The sequence below is a fragment of the Pongo abelii genome, chromosome 1 (genome assembly GCF_028885655.2).
Source record: "Pongo abelii isolate AG06213 chromosome 1, NHGRI_mPonAbe1-v2.0_pri, whole genome shotgun sequence".
NCBI classification, from domain to species: domain Eukaryota; kingdom Metazoa; phylum Chordata; class Mammalia; order Primates; family Hominidae; genus Pongo; species Pongo abelii.
The window spans coordinates 16,083,584-16,108,991 of record NC_071985.2 but is presented as its reverse complement, the minus strand read 5'-3'; the positions used below and the strand labels follow the sequence as shown (position 1 = coordinate 16,108,991).

The 25,408-nt window shown below is 39.9% G+C and overlaps 1 protein-coding gene across 3 annotated transcripts in view; it reads right to left on the bottom strand.

The window, feature by feature from the left end:
* PCNX2 (pecanex 2) overlaps positions 1-25,408 on the bottom strand; it is a 327,055-nt gene that overhangs the window by 225,842 nt on the left and 75,805 nt on the right. For 2 of the 3 annotated variants that reach the window (XM_009232501.4, XM_054561349.2), the window contains exons 11-15: positions 24,207-24,360; positions 24,075-24,107; positions 14,734-14,905; positions 5,246-5,356; positions 4,067-4,158 (exon numbers count right to left, since the gene is read on the bottom strand). In XM_009232501.4, the coding sequence (XP_009230776.3) occupies positions 4,067-4,158; positions 5,246-5,356; positions 14,734-14,905; positions 24,075-24,107; positions 24,207-24,360 (562 nt within the window). The remainder of the gene's footprint in view (positions 1-4,066; positions 4,159-5,245; positions 5,357-14,733; positions 14,906-24,074; positions 24,108-24,206; positions 24,361-25,408) is intronic. The other variant, XM_054561362.2, reaches the window with a different exon arrangement.

The following is a 25,408-nucleotide window of genomic DNA, read 5'->3' as shown; positions in this document are numbered from 1 at the left end:
CCTGTAGTCCCAGCTCCTCGGGAGGCTGAGGCAGGAGAATGGTGTGAACCCAGGAGGCGGAGCTTGCAGTGAGCCAAGATCACACTGCTGCACTCTAGCCTGGGTGACAGAGTGAGATTCCATCTCAAAAAAAAAAAAAAAAATTAGAGAACTAGAAACTTCATAGACATCAAATTTCTCAACAAAATATTGGTAAATAAAATTGAGCAATATATTTAAAAAGACAATATGGCATGACCAAATGGGGCCCATCCTTTAAATGGAATGTTGGTTCTACATTGAACAGTCAATTTATGTAATTCTTCCTATCAATTGCTTTAAAAAAAATCAATATGGTCTTCTCAATAGATGCAGAAAAAAACAGTGACAAAATTTAACATCATTTATGATGACAACTCTCAGCAAATTAGAAATCTAAGGGAAATGACTCAGCCCAATAAAGGGTATCTGGAAAATTTCCATAGTTAACTTCATACTTAATGGTGAAAGACTTTTCCCCTAAACCTGGGAGCAAGGCAAAGATGTCTGATTTTAGCACTTTGTCAACATTGCTCTGGAGGTCCTAGCCACTGCAATAAAGCAAGAAAAAGAAATCAAAGGCATACAGGCTGCAAAGGAAAATAAAATTGTGTTTATTGATAGACATGACAATCTATGGTAGACAATCTCATAGAAATTACTAAAATGCTACCAGAACTAACACATTTGTTTAGCAAGCTTGCAAGATACAAGCTGAAATATTACAAAATAAATTGTATTTAGTATTACTTAGCAATTGAAAATTTAAATTATAAAACACAATGCCATTTAAAATAACATATAATGCATAAAAAGGTGCAATAGTTGTAGGTTGAAAGATACAAAATACTCCTGACCTGAGAACGAAGTAACAAAGACAAAGACTGTGGTATATGGAACAATATACCATGTTCATGGATCAAAAAGTTACTGTTAAGATGTCAGTTCTCCCCAAATTGATCTACAAATTCATCATAATCCCAATGAAAATTCTGGCAAATTTTGGTAGGAATTGGCAAACATAGTCTAAAACTTACTTTTAAAGAAATATGACCTTTAATAGCAAAAACAATTTTGAAAAAGAAGAATAAAGTTGGGAGACACACTATCTGATTTCAAAGCATATTATATAGCTACAGTAATAAAAACAATGTAATAGTAACATAAAGAAAGGTATACAGAACAATGAAATGATTAATTTTTGGTTCCAAAGGTTCCATGATAATTCAATGGAGAAAGGTTAGTGTTTTCAACAAATGGTACTAGTAAATCTCAACCTTCACCTCATGTCACACACAAAAATCATCTCAAAAGAGATTTCAAATCTAAATATAAGTATATTCAAATCAAATCTAAATATAATGCAACTATAAAACTTGTAGTACAAAAATATTTGTGACTTAGGGTTAGGTAAATGTTTTCTAGGTAAGATATAAAAAAAAAAAAAACCATAAAATAAATATTAGATAAATTGGACTTCATTGTAACTAAAAACTTCTGCTTTTCAAAATATACTGTTAAGAAAATGAGAAGACAAGCCACAGCCTGAAAAAAAAATGTGTGTAGCATATATCTGATAAAGGACTTGTATCTAGATTATGTAAAGAACTTTCATGTCTCAATAATATGGCATACATATAATTTTTAAATGGACAAAAGGTGAGCAAATTTTTCATCAATGAAGTTATACAAATGTCAAACATACAAAAAGATGTTCAAACACTATTCATTATTAGAGAAATGCAAATTAAAACTATAATCAGATACTGGTTCACACGAGAATGGATTTTTTAAAAACCTGAGAATACTAAGTGTCAGCAAGAACCTGGAACACTTGGAAATCAAAGATTATGTGAGGGTAGGGAAATGAAAAATGGTATAGAAACTAGACAACAGTTTGGCAATTTCTTATAAAGTTAAATAAAAACCACGTGATCTAGCAATCTCACTCAGGTATTCACTTAGGATAAATAAAAACATTGTGTGGAGAGGGGACTGACTGCAAGTGAACACAAAAACATACTTCTGGATGGGGGAACAGTTTGTGTCATGATTGTGATGGTGGTAACTTGTCTACACACAGTTGTCAAAATACATCTAACTGTACACTTGAAATTAGTGGATTTTATTGTATATACATCATGCCCTGACAGATTTGATTCCAAAGAAGCTTCAAAGACAGAAATCTGATGAATGGTGGCCAGAGGTTGGAGGTAGGGGAGGAGACTAACTACAAGGAATTCAAGAACATTTTTTGAGTTGGTGAAAATGCTCTCATAACTTGATTGTAGGATTATTTATTTATTTATTTATTTATTTATTAAAACTAACCAAACTGGACATTTTTAAAAGCTGAACTTTAAACCTGACTTTTAAAAATTAATGAACAAGCAAACAAATAATTCCAGAACACAACAGAGCAATATACTAAGGTGCCTGCAGAAAAACACCTGTGACCCCAGAGTTGTATAGGCAGCCATTTTACCAAAAGACAGTGGAAAGATGTTCTCAGAAGTACAAGGACTCAGAAAATACCCATCCAAGTACTTTTCCTAAATGAAGTATACCTGGGATCCTATGATTGAGTAAACAAACATAAGTCAAAACAAAGAACACCAGAAACACTGATTAGATAATTGTTGGTCTACATGATAGGATAAATGTGGTAACAAACAGGGCCACTACAAGCACATAAATTACCTTTGTATATTAGATACAGAAACCTTCCTCCGAGGCCCCTCCCCTTTTTTTCTGAAAGAAAATATCTATATGATAGGAATAGTAGGAGCAAGAAAAGAATTACTCCATTGATTACTGTGAAATATTGAGAGAGAAAAATGTTGAATTCATTCTCTCTCACAAAGGGAAATGAACAATTATCTTTCTGCCACTGACATTGATCAGTTTAATATGATTTAAGTTAATCTTTTAAAAAAGTGAGTTAAGAAATGTTATGTGATTTATATTAAAAACACTTTAGAACATATATTATTTTTATTTACTCTTTTACATTTAATTTTTGTTTTATCAAAGGAGTACCTGTGGTTTAAACTGTTAAACCATAAGTCCAGAAATATGTATAATATTAATTTATTTGTTACTGATTGAAGATGTCCCTGAGGACATTATGCATACTGTTATTTTTCGACTTAATGGCCACTCTACAGCTCTACAACACTGAAAACAAACAGTAGTGGTCCCTACCTACACAAACCCCTGCTCTAATTCCTGCTTCCTGAAGGCAATGACTCAGCTGTTTCTTCTCCATATTTACTTCCATATTTTCAAATAAAATACCTGCTTTGCTATTTCTTGATTTTTATTTTCCATTTTAGATGTTATTTGCTGACTTTCTAATATGGAAGACAGGATTTGGAACTCCTCCATCACACTTCACCTCCCCCATTCTTCTATTAGCGATATAACATGATGATTACTCAGATTACTACATAAACATGGTTCACAGCTGAGCCAGGTACCTACAATAGATATGTTTCTTGCCTGACACAACTTTGTGTTTTCCTGAAGTTCGTGTTTATCTTGTTTTCTCATCATCTTAGGCTTCCCTTGCTGCCAGGTTAGGTTTGCATTTTCCCCTTCTGGATAAGTCTATAGTCCCTCTGTTTTCTAGATTCTAACATTTTGTGGCTGTCATATCCTCTTCTGTCCTCTTGTCTATCTAGCTTTAAGCAATTGTATACCTTTATTGTCTTTTGAGGGTATTTCAGGAAGTGAAGGCAGACACATGGGTTCCATTGAAAAACATGTTAAGCAGCAGCCCCTCCCAGTGTCACTAACCGATAGTAGCAGAGAGACATCTGCAGAGGGGAAGCCAGGCCAGGAGGTGGGGGGCCTTTCACATTAGGGCCAACCAGGCATCCTGACCTGTCTTCTAACATTACTGAGGCCTCACTCAGCCACACAGTCACTCCCTGATTTGCACAGATCCGATTTCTCTTGTAATTTTGGAGAAAACATTCAGTTGTTTAAAAAAACAAGTTAATTTAATGAATCGAGAAGGATGAGGGCCCATGGTCCTCACACCTACCTTCACTGCACTGAAGCAGACCGCGTGGAGCAGGGCGGCAGCCAAGATGCTCCGGGCCACGCTGTAAAAAGCCGAGGTTATCCCAGACACAGCTGGAACACAAACATCAACAGTTGTTTTCTAGACCAGCCATTCTTAAAATCAACAAATGTAAAACAGCAAAGAGATGGTTGCACATTCACATACAAGATGCCTGCTGAAGGGGTAAAGAATACATCTATGGGATCCATCAAAAGGCACTGGGTGACTCATAGGTGCAAGAAAGAGACTACCACCTAACTAAAAATTCAAGTTCTTAAAAGACTATGTGCGTGTGTCAGAATGAAGGTAGGGAGACCTCATGGCTTACAGTTGAAAGCTGGTGGTCAAGGAAAAGGTCCTGGATAGCAATTCAATAGAATAAATGGGAAGGAGAAGGAGGGAGAAGGCAGGAGGAGAGAGGAGACGGGAAAAGGAACAAGCAAGTGTCCCTATGTAGTGTGTGTGTGTGTGTGTGTGTGTACGTGTATGTGTTATGGGGGTGGTAACAGTGATTGCATTATGCACATGATTTCATTTACTCTTTATAGCAACCCTATGAGGTCATGATGTTTATTTCCATTTAGAGAAGAGAAGAGTAGGCTGAAAAGTTAAGCAATTTATGTCATGTCGTGAGATTATATCCACCTTGGTCTGAATCTAAAGTATGACATTAAAAGGGTCACAGTGATGGTTTAGGGACACAGGTCACCTGTCTCTATAGGTACACACACAATACACAGCACAGTGTCAACCCACAGGCTCACATTGATGCACTCCCAGACTTGAGCATGTATGTGCTCAAATACACACACACACACACACAATTATATCCACTCACACATGCTCACACACATTCACACACATGGAGTGCTTTTTTAGGGAACAGTTTGAAGGGCTTCAAACCTATTCCAAATCACAGAGAACTCTACCCTTCCTTGTCTCTGTGCTTATGCTCAACCAAGATAAGCAGACCTCTTCCAATCTGGCTACAGGAAATTGGGACAGGCCCATCATCACCCAGACTGATCCAAACTGAAGTCATTTAAATGCTCAGGACAAAGAAAACCTAACTAGCCACTCATCTCCTGCCTAAGGCTATTTAGTCCTTATCTGAACTCTGAATTCCTTTACAGGAAGAATAGAATGTAAACGACTTACCAGAACCACCAAAAAACAGCATGTCAATTTGCTCCAAAAGATAAGTGCAGAAAGTGTTGATTTGCGGGAAGAGCCCAAGGAGGGAAATAGCAGGGAAGCAATATAAAAATACTGAAAACAAACAAACAAAATTGACGATAAGCATGTGGGAACTGTGTTGCCAAGGCTCCTGCTGCAGTGCTGTCTCTCTCCCCTTCCAAACCACCCCACCCAGGAATACTGGAGGCAATCTTTTTTTTTTTTTTTTTTTTTTTTTTGAGATGGAGTCTCGCTCTGTCACCCAGGCTGGAGTGCAGTGGCGCGATCTCGGCTCACTGCAACCTCCATGGAGGCAATCTTAGACTCCTCTCACCCGGAGGAAACTGGAGGCTGAGACGGAAATGTGCCTGTGGATGCAACAAGGAGCTGATCCTGATAAAGAAGTACTGATGAAAGGAACGCACACAAGCCCAGGACTGAGCAAAGACTTCAGGGGTGGTGAGTGAGAGTAGAATCATCTTCAGTTTGAAAGAGTAGACTTGGACATGGGGGAGATGAGGGCAAAAGAAAGGCAACTGGGAAAACTACAGGAACATAAAAAAACACAGGCCAGGCCAGGCATGGTGGCTCACACCTGTAATCTCAGCACTTTGGGAGGCCGAGGTGAGCGGATCACCTAAGGTCAGGAGTTTGAGACCAGCCTGGCCAACATGGCGAAACCCCACCTCTACTAAAAAAAAAATACAAAAATTAGCCGGGCGTGGTGGCATGTGCCTATAATCCCAGCTACTTGGGAGACTGAGGCAGGAGAATCGCTTGAACCCGGGAGGCTGAGGTTGCGGTGAGCCGAGATCACACCACTGTCCTCCAGCCTGGGCAACAGAGCAAGACTCTGCCTCACAGACAAAAAAATCACAGGACAGTAATTACGGGAATCTCTTCCTGCATGCGAGAGGGGAGCAAAAATTGGGGCCAAGGAGTGTCCTTGCTTTGTGCTTCTGTACCCTCAAGCACTTGAGTAACTTGGAGTCTATTACATCCTAAATACCAATTGGAAACTCAGAGTTAAGTCAGAGCTCAAGGCTGTCAAGTGGGAACTACCTGACTGCAGCACTTGTGATAATGTGACACTGATTCTAGGGTAGATGGATTGCGTGGTAGATGAAGGTGCTCTTGGCTGAGGAGAGAGAGATTGTGCTACCTCCCATCAGAATGATGAAATTGCACATTTGGAGAAAACATTTGTAGGTTATAATTCAATGTTTCAGAGAACTATTTTGTTAGAGGAGGAAAACTATAGTAGAGCTGCATTTTACAGCAACTTTCCTACCATTGCCTCTTGCTTAATTCTACTGAAGCTGGGTTTCATAGAAACACAGAAACTCCCATTAGCAGTGCCATAAGACATCTGTCTTCCTTTCTGTCTCTGATTATTGGGTTGTATGTCAATGACGTTTAGTACTGGCAAACCTTAATAAAACTAAGGAAATTTGATTTGAAATCCAATATGTCTAGATATTGGAACTATGTCCTAAAATATGCACAAACCACAGTGAACAACAGGAGGAAGATGGTAAGTGAGGGTGTTTCAGCTATTTCTGAAAAATGGGAAATGTTAACTTCCTATAGTGAAGTTGTAAGGATGAGAGTATTTGCACAACCCATTCTCTGAATATTTGATTAAAATAATTGGTTAATATTACTGGGTTATTTAAAATGGGCACAATAGCACCTTTGGCCATAAGATGGTAAATAATATCACGTGGACTTAGTTCTTGCTTCTCTCTTGTCCTTTTTCTGAAATGCTCCTTGTTTTGGGTTGAATTCTGTTCCCACAAAAGATGTTGAAATTCTCTTTTTAAAAGTTGGAAAAAATTAGCCAGGCATGGTGGCGGGCGCCTGTAGTCCCAGCTACTCGGGAGGCTGAGGCAGGAGAATGGCGTGAACCCGGGAGGTGGAGCTTGCAGTGAGCCGAGATTGCGCCACTGCATTCCAGCCTGGGCGACAGAGCGAGACTCCATCTCGAAAAAAAAAAAAAAAAAAGGTGGTATACCTATGTAACAAACCTGCATGTTCTGCACATGTATCTAGAACTTAAAGTATAAAAAAAAAAGTTGGTTAAAATTCACTATGGAACGAAGTACTGAGGAACTGTTCAAAGTCTTTGTGAAAGTAAAATTTTATGTCATGAACATGGCTATCTATAATAATAGGGGCTGTGGTTGGTGTTGGAGCCATGTTTCGATACAGGTGGTGATTTTGTTGTGATAATTTTTGTGGCAAGATTTCAACTATATTGTAAAAAAGTAGAGCATCTGAAAGCAGTTTATTTCTCAACCAAAGCGGACAAAAAGGCACAAATACTGATATGCTAGACATAACTATATAAGACATAATTTCTTTTTCAGTTTCTATAAATAGAAAGGAGAGATACAAGAAATAAATAGAAATTTAATTACAGAACATATAGTCATGAGCATAGAAATTTTAATCCATAGAATTCCATAAAATTTCAAACAAACTGAAAAGAGCTTCTCTTTACTCTGGGGTCAAAATCCAGCAATGACAATTTTGTGCTATGCTATATCTGCCAATTCTGGATCAGGGCAGAGGGAAGGTCCAATGAGATTTATTATTTGCCTTTCCAAATGCTGTATGTGTATGTGACAAAAACTACTCTGAGAATGAAGAACCACAGGGAAAAGTCTAGGTATGGAATGATATGAACGGCAAAGCCAGATATTGGGAGCTATTTGGTAAATCAAGGATAAAGAGATATTCTGTATAAGAAATACATTAGCCAATGCAACAAAACCCAAAGAAATGAAAAGAATTGGAACACAATGAAAAATGGCATGAGGAAGATAAAATGGTAAGAAATACCAGAAAGTCATCCCTGGAGATGCTCTGGCTGTGGGTGTAGAATTGGAACTTAATGAAACAATACAGGAAGAACAGCAGTCAACAGGGAGGTCCATGCACTAGATCCTCTCCAAAACATCCTGGAGGAGGAAAGCTCTAGTCTTTAAAATAAATGTCGTGGAGGTGGAATGGGAGGAAGAGGGAGTCCATGTGTCTCATCTGTCAGGTTGCAGTGAACGTGAAGGAAAAAGCAGCCAAATGCTTGTTATGTTACCAGGACTTTAGGAAAATGACACTTGAAATTGCTGAAATTATTTTGTCCTTTTTTTTTCCAGAAGTAAAAAATTAAAAAGTCTTTGTGGCTGTACATAATTTTCCCCTGTGAACAAACATTTTCTGTTAGCATACCACTGAGTGGGCCTATAATTTTCTCTCACTTCTTCCTAACTTCTTATTTTCCTTAATAATTATAGTCAATGCAGAAACTTCTGGCACAGTTCCACTTCTTTTTAAGCAAAATTCATAAATAAAAATATAGTAGCTTAAGCTTATTTCTTTTATCAAATGTGAGTGATATAAATTACCATATTTGCAGGTTTGAGGGGCAAGCAGGCAGAATTAAAATGGCACAGAAATAAAACTAAAGCCTATGAAGTCAATGTGAATGTATATATTGTGTGTCTTCAATGTGCCCTATCTGTGTATTAACTAAATGTCCTCATATGGACTGAGGCCAAGAAATGAGCCTTTAAACAAGACATAGAAATGGGACGTCTGGGTGTTTAGGGAAAGGTGAGTACAATCCAGTGATTGGTTCTAAAACCTCCACTTATCTCCAAAGTTACAGTCTCCATTATTGAAGATGCATTATTGTTGGCCGGGATTTATAAACCTAAGGACCAAAAATAAAACATAAAACTCCCAGGTCTGAAAAAACAAAAACAAAAAAAACACAGAGCAGAGGCCATTTGATAAAGAACTCATCCAGTGCTTGGACCCAGGCTACAACTGGTGGACATTTCATCTTGCCTGAAGTTTTTCCATGCCAGAGAACTCGTTTCACTAAGCAACCTACTCTATGGTAGGGCAGCTCTAACCCAAACCGTTTTACTGGCTTCTTTGTACTGAGCTGTAACCCATCTTCTATCTGCTAGAACTAGTTATTATGGCTACAAAAGAGAATAAAATCCCTCCCCTTCAACCTGGCAGCATTTTAAGGATCTGAAGCTATTGTGTGTACCTCTAGCACTCAAGTGTTTCTTCCCTGGGTTGGACATTCCCAGTTCCATTACCCAGTTTCCAGACCCCATACAGGCCATGTGGCTACACACTCCTCCAGGCATGCTCTAGTTTTGTGACTGCTCCTTTTGAAATATGGTACTAAGAATCAGAGACCTTTTGGCTTTCTCACCCACAGGATAATTTCAAAGCCAGTCTCACTCAGAGGTTTTTGCTCAAGGAAAGCAATGTAAATTCCAGCCAGTGGTCACCAGTCTCTGACTGAGCACAGGAAATGAGTGCGGACTAATAACTTTCACCTTATTCCTTGGGATAAAAATAAAGAATATTTTTTCTTATAATGAAAGGAAAAGTGCACAGAGTAATATTGTGAACATATATGAGGGATCATAAAAGAAAAAGAAATTACATAGGAATATTATTCTATGCTTCTACCTCCTTATTCACCTGAATTTCTCCTCCTTCAATCATCTGATGTTTCCTTCTTCCTTTGAGATGTTTCTCTCCTTGCATTATACATGACAAGGAGTTTCTCCATCCTTCCCAGCTGCCCCATGTCCACCTGACTTATCTCATACCACTGGCTCAGGCATTTGATCTCTTCTGCACAAGGAGGCAGAAGGAGATGCTGATACTGGACTGGCCTCGCTCCTTGTCTGTCCCTCTCCTCTGCCACCTCCTCCTGCTCTGACAGGGTGATGGTTTAATTGCAGAAACCAGGAGTGGCAGTGGGTAACCCATACATCACCAACAAGACACTGCTCTAGGAAATACTCCATGCTCCCTAGCACCTGCCAGAGGAGGACCACTTGCACCCAACACAGCATGAGAAGCACAATAAATCCATGGGAAACAATGTCACATGGACTTAATTCTTCTCCCTTGTCCTTTTTCTTAAACACTCCTCGTTATGGGTTGAATCATGTTCCCACAAAAGATGTTGAAGTTCTAACTCCCAGTAACTCTAAATGTGACCTTGTTTGGAAGTAGGGTCTTCACAGATTATGGAGTTAAGCTGAGGCCCTTAGTGTCCATCTGGACCCTAATTCAACATGACTGGTGTCCTTATGAAAAGGAGAAATTTGGACACAGAGGCACACATGCACACAGGGGACACCATGTGAATATACAGGAGAAGAATGCCGTCTACAAGCCAAGGGGAACGGCCTGAAACAGGTCCTTCTTTAGTGCTTTCAGAGGGAGCATGGCCTGGACAACACCTTGAGTCTGGACTTCTGGCCTCCAGAACTGCAAGACAACAATCTTCTGTTGTTCTAAGCCACCCAGTGGGGAGTACTTTGTTACAGCGGCTCTAGGAAGCATTACGCTTCCTAGAGCTGTACACTTCTTTTTCCTCCTAATAACCTTTTGTTTTCTCCTAATGTTTTTCTTCTCTCCTTGCTAGTTCCTCCATATAGCAATGGCAGCAGCTTTAGACTACTTACATCCCTTGCTAGTTGAGGAAATACACAGTGAATAAGTTCCACAAGGAAGAAATGACTTTAAGTTGCCCTTGTGTTCCCACATAAAGTCAGAAAAATAGTGTAAGCCACTATCTCTTTCCTTTCTCTCCCATTTGTTCTAAATTTGTTTCACAACCTTTTCCTGCTCAGTGCAAATTAGTATGTTTAACACATTCATTCCATAGAGATTGCTATTGTTCTATTTTTCTATTTATCTTTACCCCAGAAGTTATTTAATCGGCTTGCTGGATTATTTATCACCATTTTTAGTTGTCACTGTTGACAAGCAAACAAAAATATGTATTAGGCAGAAGCTTCAATGAGGGAAAGGGAATTCCAGTGGAAAAGATAAGAATGTTCCCTCTCCAATCCTTAATGAAATTGATTTAAAAAATAAAATAAGAATATGCATAGCTAGTAGGATATTTTAGAACAAGGGTTACTGCTAAAGTAAAATCTTAGGCTTTCAACAATTATTTAAGACATTAAGGTCTTATTTTTTGAGCTTTAATAACAGCTCACATTCCAATGCCATTGTAAGTTTGCCACACCAAGACAACTACACTTATTCCAAAGTTGACTTTTTTACAGTAGCAAATAAAAATTTTAAAAACTAGGAATGAGGGAGATACCCATGTACAGAAAAGCAATTTGTAAATGGAAGACACATCATGCTCTTCATGCCCCAAACCTCTTTCTACAGATTATTGGCAAAAGGCACTTTTTAAGTCCCTACTTATTCTAAGGGCTGAGTTAAACGGTCCAAATGGACTATAGCCTTCTCTGACTTATGAATGGGAAGTATTCCAAAAGTTATTTGTACATTAATATCCTTAGTACTTAAAGTAGACTTTCGGCCGGGCATGGTGGCTCATGCCTATAATCCCAGCACTTTGAGAGGCCGAGGCGGGTGGATCACCTGAGGTCAGGAGTTCGAAACTAGCCTGGCCAACATGGTGAAACCCCATCTCTACTAAAAAATACAAAAGTTAGCTAGGTATGATGGCACGTGCCTATAATCCCAGCTACTTGGGAGGCTGAGGCAGGAAGAATCGCTTGAATCCAGGAGGCAGAGGTTGCAGTGAGCCTAGATCGTGCCTCTGCACTCTACTGGGTGACAGAGATAGACCCTGTCTCAAAAAAAAACAAAAACAAAACAAAACAAAAAACACGGACTTTAATGTTCATTAGTTCATCCTTTCAACAAATGTTTATTTAGTGCCTCTAGATGCCAGACACTGCTAAGGACTGAGTGGTAAGAAAGCATGCAGGGTCTCTGCCTTGCCTTTTCTGAGCGAATAAGCTAGTGAGAGAGACAGGCATTATTTTGGTATTACAAATGCGAGCAGATTGCTACAAAATGGGCTAAGGACTATGAAAGTGTGGGTAGTGAGAGGATAGACAATGGGGCCAAACTTAGGGAAATGAGGTGTTATGAGCCAGCATAATGAAGGACGGGGGAGGCTGCAGAACAGCTTCCAAGTGGAAGGAACACAATGTGTGAGAAGGGGATGAGAAGGGGCCACAGTAATTACGGCTCCAGCTCAAGGCACAGATCCCTGTGACCTGTAAGAGATGGCACTCTATCAACACTAACCCACATTCAAGATCCCAGGAGAAGATGGCTGGGGGTACCCAAGATGGAGTGTGGAGTGCAGAGAGAGAAAAGGCAGCATTTTGACATAGACAATTGTTTCTTGGACATCTTCCAAAATTATTTTATGCTTTCTCCTCTAATCTCCAGGTCCTCGTGTGCCCTTGAGCTGTGGACACCAACACTGCTGTTTGCAAAAAGAAGATGGCAGGAAAGGATGGCCCTGCAAAGTGTGCCATCGTGAGTGAGCATCTCCGTCTACTCAAACTCTGATTTTTTCATTGCAGCCGACTTAGTGAGGAATATGGGTACCCTAAGTTATAAAATATAAGAATGACAGAAGGCCTTTCTTGTTGTGTATGTGTTTGTTCCAACTGATAGGACTGAAAAAAAAGTAAAGTAAAAAATATCAGGAAGGATAGAAGCAAATATTCTTGGGCAGGAGGGCACTGACTGGGAGATCAAATTATGGATCTGTTCTTATTTTTTTTCCACATGTTTCTGTTTCCTAATTGAGCTCAGAGGTTCTCTGAAGCGTGGTGCATAACCCTTTGGCATTAAGAAGCTACTCTGGCCAGGCACGGTGGCTCACACCTGTAATCCCAGCACTTTGGGAGGCTGAGGTGGGCGGATCACTTGAGGTCAGACCAGCCTGGCCAACATGGTGAAACCCCATCTCTCCTAAAAATACAAAAATTAGCCGGGCATGGTGGCACATGCCTGTAATCCCAGCTACTTGGGAGGCTGAGGCTGGAGAATCGCTTGAATCCAGGAGGTGGAGGTTGCTGTGAGCCAAGATTGCGTCACTGTACTCCAGCTTTGGAGACAGAGCAAGACTCCATCAAAAAAAAAAAGAAAAAGAAGCAGCAGCAGCAGCTACTCTGCTTCTCAAATGATGTAATAGGAAAAGATGTGTTGAGGATGCATAGAAAGGTGGGCTTGTGGTGGATTGGGCATTGGGGGAGTAAAGAATGAAGAGTTCACTACCAAAGCAGCAGGAAGAGGAACGGGAAGCCAGAGCGTAGAATGCCTACCAGGGTTTTCACCTATAAGGAGCACAAACAAAACTTACGCCATACCTCGGCACACTCCCTAGTTCCACTAGAGAGATTCGGGGGGCTGTCACAGAGGTTGGGAAAGGATGATGTGGGACCAAAGGCTTTGACAGTCTCATGAGTAAGATTTCTAGCTGGAAAGCGAGAGATCCAGCTAGTGATGTTGGTAGAAGCTGCCCTTTATCAACTCAGCTGGTCAATGTGATCACAGACAATAACAAGTTGGCAGGTGTGCAAACCCCTAGATGTCTCTGCAAGAATTCTTAGAGCATATGCAGTCGGGTCAATACTGGAGCAATCACTTTGCATAACAGGGACAACAACAGCTGATGCTTGGTGCCTAGCACTGCTCTCTATAAGTATACCAACTCATTTAAAATTTTCAGTAATTTCTGAGGTGGCCAATATTTTTGCCTTTATATCACAGTTAAGTTTTGCTCAAAGTCATATACCTAGTGAAGCGGCAAAGCTGGAATTCAAACAATCAGCAGTTTGGCTCCAGAGTCAGGGCTCAAAACCATACAGTATGCAGATGACTTGTTTAAACAGAGCATTTTATGTAAAATACTGCCTAAACCTTAAGTCAAGCAAAGGGATTGGTGGAAGACTGGGTGATGTGAGTATCCAGGACTCCGCCTGGACTGAGAACCGTGCCCATTCATGCCGCTACCCTGATTGCAAAAGCAGCCCCAGCAGGCACCGTAACAACCATTCTTCAGATGCGCATTTATTTTTTATTTTTTATTTTTTTTTTGAGAAAGAGTTTCACTCTTGTTGCCCAAGCTGGAGAGTAATGGCATGATCTTGGCTCACCGCAACCTCCGCCTCCTGGGTTCAAGCAATTCTCCTGCCTCAGCCTCCCGAGTAGCTGTGATTACAAGCATGCACCAATGCCTGGCTAATTTTTTGTATCTTTTTAGTAGAGATGGGTTTCACCATGTTGGCCAGGTTGGTCTTGAAATCCTGACCTCAGGTGATCCACCTGCCTCGGCCTCCCGAAGTGCTAGGATTACAGGCATGAGCCACCATGCCCAGCCCGGATGGGCATTATTATAATGGACATTATAGTGCTGCAACTTCTTGGTCATAAATATCAAAATCCTTTAAAAATAATTCCATAGTTGGATGCTTTGAGGCTTGGGCTCCCAGACAGTCTTTGGTAGATATGCAAGCCAAGAGGAAGATGCACATCTCTTCACCCAATAATCAGGTAAGGAAGCTTAGAAATTCAGAAGACAAAGAGGAGACATACCCCCACCCCCCATATTCTTCCCCACAACCCCATAATTAACTCACCTATTAAGTAGTCCCTAGCTGATTGTAGAAACACTGGAGAGAAGAGCTTCAGGCCATACACAACGTAACTGGGAGGGTGCCTGGCTTTGGCCCCTGTATCAAGAAGCAAAATAAGGCCACACAGCACACAAAAATAGATTGGTCTGCTATATGTTATGATTTGGTTGTGTCCCTAGAAAACAAACACAATTTCTGAATGGTACCTTTTATTTTGATTAAATGAAAAAAGCCTCATAGTCAATAATTTACACTATATCAATCATATAACTTATACCACATAACACATTTTCCCCCAACCACCACAATTCATATATGAAAAAAAAAACAGGAAAAAAAGAAAAGAAAAAAAAGTCTGATTCTTATTCTGTCAAACCAGAATGAGACTATCAAAAAAAAAAAAATTATGCCTATCATTCTCAACAAGATTTATCTGAAAATTTAATTACTATCCTGAGAGAAAATGTAGATCTAATTCAATGCTTTCCCCAACAGTGAAACTTCCATTCATCTTGTTCATTTCAAGTGCAAAACTAATTTAAACCACTGTTTGCTCTACACTTGGGTGCCACTATTAATAAGAAATAGAATTATAATTTGTGGGCTTTAATTTCCTAGTCTCTTAGAAAGCAAGACAATATGGGTATGAAGTTATACCTGCAGAGATTACATAAAATGTCTTAGTGTGCACAGTGGAATCATTCAGCTTTAAAAAGTGTTATTTATACTATGTACACAGCATTTTCCTGTGAGGGATACCAAATATTTAGCAGACCTGATCTTATCCATATGCCTATTGTTATGAAGCAAAGTAGAATTATTTTTTATTCTTCTTGAATGGATAGAAAAATTAAGGAAAAGATACAACATTAACTTTCCAGGGCAAAAGCCAACAAGAAATTTACATCTCATAAATCAATGCACAATTTATAAGATTCAGGGGGAAAAAAACAATGAAAATGAATTGGGAAAAATGTCTTTTGCAATTCATGAACTGTCTTGAGTGTAAAAAGGAAGGATTAAAGTGATTTGGTTTCAGATGTGAATTTTCAAAGTCACTGCCTTGAACATGTTATATTTAGACATGCAATTTAAATTGCCACTGGTTCTATAATAGAAATCGTCCTATTCTGAGACCATCTTTTAAGAGGAAGGAAAACACAGTCTGTCCATGGAGGCTGGCTATGTTTGGCCCAGAGTCCAGGTTCAGTCTTAAGAACACTTGTACTCTTATGAAATTTCCCTCTGAATCCAAGTAGGTCATAGATTAATGGGTATGGGAATACTTTTGTTGCATTTTTAAAAACCGAAGCGAAAGCCCAAGTTCAATCTAAATGCATTTCTCATCAAGTGAATAGCAAAATAAATTTGTTGGTATAAATAACAATGCAGTATACAAATACACATGTATATGAGACATTTCCTCAAACTGGCATGGTTTAGGAAATATCATTAAATAGCTACTTTCCACTTGCTCTGATTTTTTTCTTTGATTAAAAGGTTAAAATACATTATTCTAAAAATTGAAGGTCTTTGGCCTTTAACAAGTCTGAGATAGTATTTTGAATGTTCCAAGTCAAACTTTACTGGGCATGGGAAGGTTTTCTTTGTATTTGTAATTTATGAAACAAAACTTATAGCACTGTTACAAAGAGCCTGCCCTCACCACCATGTTCCTGCTTTATCACATTTTCCCATTCTATGTTTTGGGTCCCCAAACCATACTAAGCATTTGGCTAATACAAGGCACATAAACCACTTTTTTTTTTTTTGAGACCGAGTCTCACTCTGTTGCCCAAGGCTGGAGTACAGTGTTATGATCTTGGCTCACTGCGACCTCCATCTCCCAGGTTCAAGTCATTCTCCTGCCTCAGCCTCCCAAGTAGCTGGGACTACAGGCACCCGCCACCACGCCTGGCTAATTTTTTGTATTTTTAGTAGAGATGGGTTTCACTGTGTTGGCCAGGCTGGTCTCAAACTCCTGACCTCAGGTGATCCACCTGACTCGGCCTCCCAAAGTGCTGGGATAACAGGCGTGAGCCACTGTGCCTGGCCACTACTTCTATTTGCCTTGATTTCTGAGAACACCTGCTAATAAAATAGCCCTGCTCTTCAATTACTACTTTCACATATGAATCAATCATCAAATCTCCTAAGGACTGATTTTTTAATTTTTTCAATAGAAAAACTCCAGTAGCTCCACCAGCTAAAGTCTGATCATAATCTCTTAAAAACTCATTTGACATCATCAGTCCCCATCTGCTTTTAACCTTAAAATACACTGTGGGGAGCACCAATGGAATTCAGCTTGGGAGCATCTTGCAAGGCCATTGCACAAAAGCAGGTCTCTGCGCATTTATGTTTTCCATCTGCCCTACCTCCATAAGCCATCTCATCACCCAAGTGCTAGTCTCAGTGCAGAGAAGGAGCAAGGTTCGAGACTCAAACAAAAACTCCAGGAGTCCTGCCTGTGGCAAGCAGTGGTGCATGTGGCTAAGTGACGAGGCCATCCTAATTATCCTCTTAGAGACAGTGGAACGGTCAGCTGCTTCAAATGTTCTGTTGTTGTAAAGAGGAGAGAAAGGTTTTTGTTGTAAGGGAGCTGGGGTGACTGGGAAAACTGTAGAGGTGCACGGCTTGGCCTCAAGGGGAATGACCTGAGGTCTGTGCACAGCCTGGCCAGGCTGCCTCCATCCTCTGTCTCAGCTCTGCTGCATGTGCCAGCTTCAGGCTTCATTCCCCAGGACAGAAGAGAGCACCTGACATCTGCTTAGGTGACAAATGTTCCTGTCTCCCCCACATTCAGAATTTTTTTTTTTTTTTAAAGAAAGGATCTTGCTTTGTCACCCAGGCTGGAGTGCAGTGGCATGATCATAGCTCACTGCTGCCTCCTTCTCCTGACCAGCTATTCTTTTTGACCACTGATATAAAACAACAACAGCCACAACAGCTAATGTTTGTCTGGCCTTTCCTGCGTCCCAGGCACTGAGTGTCCTACCTACTTCAAGTGTATTCATGTAGCGAACCCTCAGAATATCCTGAGAAGCATATACTATTCTCATTTTGATAAGAGTAAACTGAGACATAAGGATGAAGAAACTGTCCCAGGCCTCAGCAACAGAAAACAGCATGGCAGAGTAACGACTGGAGCCCCATTTGCCTGGCTTCCTCTACCAACCATGGGGAGGCATGCATGTGGCACTGGATTCTCCAGACCCAAGGACTCAGCCTGACATCACAAAATTTCATTCATAATCATCACTCTTTAAACACAGAATGTGAACATTACTCATGTGAAGCAAATTCGGAGAATGAGGAAAGCATCCGTGATAGTCTTAGGGTGTCAGTTTTTTCAAAGAACTCTGGGCAGAGAAAAGGGCTCCTTACTTGCAGAAGGTGTAGAAAACCCAGACATTCTCTGCCCATTTCTCGGCTGTTGCCCTGTGACATTATGGTCACGTACATTGAAGTCTCTCACTGCAACAAGGGTTTGCTGTGTTTTATAGTTTCTCACAACAGTGTAGGTCAGTTTAATTAAACATTATTTTTTGGTGGCTGTTGATGATTTCGTTTTTACTTTAGCTTTAGCAGTTCACTTGTACATTCAGAGCCATCCTAAATGTTCATAATGCTCTTTGGTTCCCCTTGATTGTGGAGCAAGCAAGGACAGCTGGGGGCGGGCACCCATCACCCCACTGCGACCCTAAACAGCAACTATTTTATGATCCACACTTTGTATATACAAGAGAATCCAAAATATTTTAAGGAATTCTCTTCCTATGGAAGAGAGGTAGCAGCCAAAGGGTTAAATAATTCTCAATAGGTTACTATTGAGATATTAAAATGCAACATCAATTTAAATATAGCAGAAATGTGATAGGCTACTTTAAAAATTGAAAAGAAATAGGAAATCAGATTCTTTAACCTTAGTTTATCATTGAATTCTACAGAACAATTTATGTTAGGTCCAACTTCGTAACTTTCAGATCTGTGAACCCTTACAAAATGGCCTATGCAGTTGTCCAGCCAAGAGGGCAGTGAAATGAGTATCAAAGTGTTCATCAAGTGCCGTCCAGCGCACTCCACTCTGCTACCTCCTAGTTCACATATTTTCCTACTGTCTTAGCACTGCCCTCAAAGGCAGTGAAAGAGAGCGAAAAGAGTGGTGACCTACATTCTGCCTTTAATCAATGGTAGAAATTAAGTATCATTTGAAATGGTTTCTGTTTTAACTACTACCATTTTGAGCAAAGACACAATTGAATGTTATTTGAGAACTTTTCATCAAGATCCACTAAAACTAAGTTGACCTTCTTATTTCTTAGGATTGAGTATTGAGAAGTTATTTCATGTCATTCAAAATCATTCCTCTGATAAGCACTACATTAGCCAGGTGATCAAGGTCAACATCAACAGAGATAAGTCATATTGATAATTTGTCCCATTGATGTGATGTGATCCATATAACATGTTACCTCTGTGGTTTTCCTCCTAAGATCCATAATCCCTATCTTATCATGAAATAAACATCAGAAAAATCCCAACTGAGAAACAGTGTACAAACTATCTGACCGGTCCTCCTCAAAACTGTCAAGGTCATCAAAAACTATTAGTATATTGCCAGTCTATGTTCCTTGGATATCTTCCAGTATCCACCTCACCCTATATATTTTTTTTAAGTTTCCCAGAAACTGTTTCCTTTTAGAATCAGACTAATATTTTTCAGGCTTAAGGAAAATCTGAGAAATGGTCACAGCCAAAAGGAGCCTACAGAGACATGATAGCTATTATAATGTAATTTGGTGCCCTGGATGGGAACCTCAAACAGAAAAAGGGCATTAGGTAAAAAACAAGGAAATCTGAAAAAAATGTGGACTTCAATAATAATGTATCAATATTGGTCCATTAATTGCAACAAATGTATCATATTGTGACTAATGCTTGAGGTTAATACAGCAAAACTGGGAATGGGGTATACAGACACTCTTAGTACCACTTTCCCAATTTTTCTGTAGATTTAAAACTATTCTAAAATAAAAGGTTTACTTACAAAAAATAATCTCCAATAATTTCTACATAACCTGAAGTAGATACCAAATGTCTTCCCTGAATAGTAGCAACAGTTAATTGAATAGAATGCATAACAAGCTGTAGCCCTCACTCTTTGGAGTCTGTACTGTAAGGAATCAAGACACATATATAAAGAGGAAGGAAACATTTACAGAGGACTTAGTATACTTAGTATACACTAAAGCCTGCACCAGGCATATTACATAAATTGCCCAGTGTACTCTTTTTTTTTTTTTGAAACAGAGTCTCACTCTATTGCCCAGGCTGGAGCGTAGTGGCGCGATCTCGGCTCACTGCAACCTTTGCCACCCAGGTTCAAGCGATTCTCCTGCCTCAGCCTCCCGAGTAGCTGGGATTACAGGTGCCTGCCACCGTGCCCGCCTAATTTTTGTATTTTTAGTAGAGACGGGGTTTCACCACCTTGGCCAGCCTGGTCTTGAACTCCTGACCTTGTGATCCATCCTCCTCGGCCTCCCAAAGTGCTGGGATTACAGGCATGAGCCACCATGCCTGGCCACCCAGTGCACTCTTTATTAAATCCAACTGATGTTATTCGGATTATCCGTATTTTGCACAAACACAAAAATACTGCTAACAATTGCTAAGTGCTTCAGGGCCAGATACTGTGCCAAACACTCAGGGACACTGCATTGTTTCCTTCTCTTGCAATCCTGTTTTATTATTTATTCCTCTTTTGCAGATGAAAAACCTATGATTGAGAGAAGTAAGTTTCCCAAGCTCTCACAGCTTATACATGGTAAGGCTGCATTCAAATATGAATCCTGTATGCATTTGGTTACTCCAATATTTCTCAATGTGTGATCTGGATCGCCTCCACCATAATGACCTGGGAGTGTGTAAAAATGCAGATTACCGGGTGCTGTCCCAGCCAGTAGAGGGGAGGGGGGAAATCAAGCTCTGCCTCTGGCTTGCCCAGGTGATCCCGGGCACGCTGCTCTAGTTTTTCACTGCCTCTTGGATATTCTACCGAATTTTGCTTTCTGGGTTATTATTAGTGGTTACTGTCAGTTAGACCTATATGGACACCTGTGTAAGCAAATTAATATCTTCATTCCCCATTAATATATTGCCATCTCTGATCCCCAAATTGCAAAGTTTCAGTTAGACAGTATCCAACTGCTAATCTTTCTAAGCTCTCCCAGACCTATTTTTTTTTAGAATCAAACTAATTTCTTTTGAGCCCAGGGGCTACTACATCATACCTGTTGCCGTGCAATTATTATTAATTCTGCATTTAAAATTGAAATACACAGTGTTATGCAAAAATTTTGTTTTCATTTCGCTATCTTCTGATTTTAACAACTTGCTCAAAATATGCCACCTGTGCTCTTAGAAGCAAGCAAAAAAGAAAGGTCTGTCAATCACTCTAAGAACAAAAATTGGCTGAATTTATTAATAGCTATCCTCCATAAATGTGCAAAATAGTGCAGTCTGAAAAGCAGTTCAGTTCCTTTCACAGCCCCTCATGAATAAAAATTAGCAGCAAGTTTGAGAACCATTTCTGTGTCCCAAACCTGGGTTCCCGCTCCTGACCATACCCTTTCTAAAGCTTTCTATCTACAAATGGGAGATAATAAATCTGTCTTCTAAATACCCACATGGTTCAGTCAGACTGCAACAAGAAATATTTTATAGCTACCATATTTTGTTTCTTCATTAGAAGTACTGGAGAAATGCCAACTCAAATCAGAGACTAATCTACTTAGAAATCTGTGTAAGCAAATTAATTACTGCAATAAACATAGTTAAATGTCTGACTATGTCCTACAAAAGTGATTTCTTACTGTCTCACTATATGACATGCTTGCTCAGATAAAGGAATAGCAGCTTGATTGATTCCTCTAGGAACTAAATAATATAACTCCAACCTAGAGCAGTGGCATAGGGACCATAGTAACAGACATGACAAATCCACAAGGATTATGCAGCTGTACTTGCCATCCACCTTTACTGGCATGTCCTGCATTATTTCTGAAAGGATATGCAGGAAAGGAATGTTTCACAGCATAGAACACCCCTCCCCAGAGTCATGCAGAAAAACAGCGACAATGAAGTGCAGTTAGGAGTGAGGAGAGTTGACTGAGGCAGGAGAATGGTGATGCGGCATCTAGGGTGGGCTTGAACAAAAAAGCTTCAAAGCTGTACATCTCTCTCACACCACCTAACCCACATTTCTGACGATAATCACAACAATACATCTCAATACCCTAATTATGCTGCTTCTACTTATCTTGACATTCAGACTCTAGGATAAAAGAAGATGTATTACATGTAAACCAATTATGGGGAACAGAGGAATTTAACAAGATAGCAATGTATGCCATGTGATCGTCCAATTATAAGCTTTTCTTAATTACTATGAGCTAAACAGGAGCTATCACAGATTGAAAAATGGGTCCTAAATCCTGGATATAATTTTTTTTAAAAAGCACAATAGAGGGAAAAATCAAGCTTTCTTTCACTGGGAGGGTTTTCCAGGGCCACAGGAGATTGCCACAACAAAGGAAAGACAGTGCTTAGCGAGCTGGGGAGTCTACCTGGCGATGAACTCGGTACAGAGGCATGTGGCCCAGATGCCTGCAAGGGGCACTGCCTGTTCCATAGCACCCACCCCGTAGGCCACTGTGGATGAGCAAAGGGGCAGCAGGCTCAGAGGAAAGCACATGTGTGTGTTTCAGAGTTCACAAAGTAATGCCAGGGCACCAACAGATCAGCATAGGTGAGCTCAGAGTCTTTGTTATGAATTAGCTCAAAGTTACAGAGATGAAAAGTAACAATATACATGAAAATGTGGAATAAAGAGATTAGCTTCATGTAAAAAGAATAAATGATTCAGGGAAATACAAGTTAAAACCACAATGAGCTATTACCTCATGCCTGTTATGATGGCTTTAATCAAAAAGACAAAAGATAACAAGTGTTGGCAAGGATTTGGAGAAAAGGAAACCCTTCTATACTGCTAGTGGGTATGGAAATTGGTACAGCCATTATGGAAAACAGTATGATTTCTCAAAAAAAAAATAGAATTTTAATTCCATTTGAATATGATCCAGCAACCCCACTTCTGAATATATATCCAAAGGAAATAAAATCAATATGTCCAAAAGATATCTGCATCACCATGTTCATTGCAACACTCTTCACAATAGCCAAGACATGGTATCAACCTAAATGTCCATCAACACATGAATGGTTAAAGAAGATGTGGTATATACATATAATAGGAATATCATTCAGCCTAAAAAGAAGACCATCCTGTCATTTCCAACAACACTGATGAATCTAGAGGACATTATTAGGTTAAGTGAATTAAGTCAGGCACAAAAAGAAATATACTGCAGGATGTCACTTACATGTGGAATCAAAAAAAGTTGAACCCATAGAAAAAGAGAATAGAATGGTGGTTACCAGGAGGCAGTGGGACGGGGAATGAGGAAAGACTGGCTAAAGGGTACAAAGTTTCAGCTGGACAGGAGGAAGGAGTTCTGAAGATCTTCTGTATAGTATGGTGACCATAGTTAATAATAATACACTGTTATACTCAAAAATCGCTAAGAGAGTAGATTTTAAATGTTCTCACCAGAAAAAAAAATAACTATATGTGGTTATAGATATGTCAAACAGCTTGATTTAATAATTCTACAATGTATACATATATCAAAACATCACTCTGTACCCCATAAGTATATACAATAAATTTTAAAAATAAGAATAATGATTCATGCCAATATAATTATATCACTAATAGTAAGAGCCAACCTTTATTGAGCAATCTCTATGTGTCAGGCACTGTTATAGCACATTACATGGATTATTTAATCCATGTAGGCATTTCCATTAGACCTATTTACACATAGGGAAACTGAGGCATGAAGAGGCCCAGTATGTTGTTCAGTGTCAAACATTCAGGTGGAGGAATCAGGACACAAAGACAGGTAGTCTGATGGCAACATCTGCAGTCTTCCCCCCAGACTGCTTGGTCTTTGCTGACTTGAATCCAGTGGGATAGGAAAGACTCTGCACACACTCTCCACCCCCTGCCCCACACCTTCCCCCATACCACCCACACCATGCTCTCAGATCTAGCTGGAAGCTGGCCACCATGCACTTATATATATATATTTGATATTTCTATTTTATATTCAGTATAGAGAGCTAGGTACAGACTTGGCCCTATGACTAGATTTTGGATTTTTCCCTGTCTTCAACACAGACAGACAAGAAAAGCTACTTGCCTGTATTTGGAAACTTACGTGTATTGGTGAGGCGGGGTCAGGCTGAACACTCTAAAACACAAATCAGAAGTGTCTGTGTCATCATCTCATGATTTCAAGGCTACATTAGTGACAGCACACGCTACTGGTAAGAATTAGATGTGATCTTGCCTTTAGCAGGGAGTACTGGCAGCTGGCCATGACGAGGCAGAAGAGGAGCACCCACATATCTTTGCAAAAGCCTTGGCTCAAGGTCAGAAATCCAAGGAGGGAAACCAGGACAATGAGTAAAATCGCCAGTACATTCTCCTTGATGTCTTCAGTTCTGTGCAAAATATATACATAAAAGAAAAAAAGAAAAAAAAAAGAGTAAGTTTTGCCTTTTTTTTTTTTTTTTCTGAGACGGAATCTTGCTCTATCACCCAGGATGGAGTGCAGTGGCATGATCTCAGCTCACTGCAAGCTCTGCCTCCCAGGTTCAAGCAATTCTCCTGCCTCAGCCTCCGGAGTAGCTGGGACTACAGGCACCCGTCGCCACGCCCGGCTAATTTTTTGTATTTTTTTTAGTAGAGATGGGGTTTCACCATGTTAGTCAGGATGGTCTTGATCTCCTGACCTCATGATCTGCCCTCCTTGGCCTCCCAAAGTGCTGAGATTACAGGCGTGAGCCACCGCGCCCAGCCAGTTTTGCCATTTTTAAACAGAATGCCTTCATGTTTCCAAAAAAATGAACCATGACAACACAGTAGTTACCTTAAGCAAGACTTTATTCCCCTACGAGATTTTAGGGTTTCTTTCTTTCCCTATTCCTCATGCTATATAAACAAAATCCAACTTAACACCAGATTTCTGTTATTGAAGCAATGGTGAACATTTAAAAAAAATTAATAGGCTATGTTGTTGAGAGACATTTGTGATTCACAGCAAAACTGAGGGGAAAGTACAGAGTTCCCACATAGCCCCTCCCCACTGACACATGCACACAGCCTCCCCCACCATCAACATCAATTGATGAACCAACGTTAACACATCATTATCCATCAGTATCACCCAAAGTCCATAGTTTACATCCGAGTTCACTCTTGGTGGTGTACATTGGGTTTTGGCAAATGTATAATGACATGTCTCCACCAAATGAGAACTCTAGGGAAAGTTCCACTGCCCTAAAATCTGTGCCCCACCTATTCATCGCTCTCCTACCCTAAGCCCTGGCAACAACTGATCTTTTTATTGTCTCCATAGTTCTGCCTTTTCCAGAGGGTCATATAGTTGGAACCATATGGCATGTAGCCTTTGCCTATTGGCTCCTTTCTTTAAGTACTATGCATTTAACATTCCTCCGTGTCTCTGTGGCTTGGTGCCTCACTTCTTTT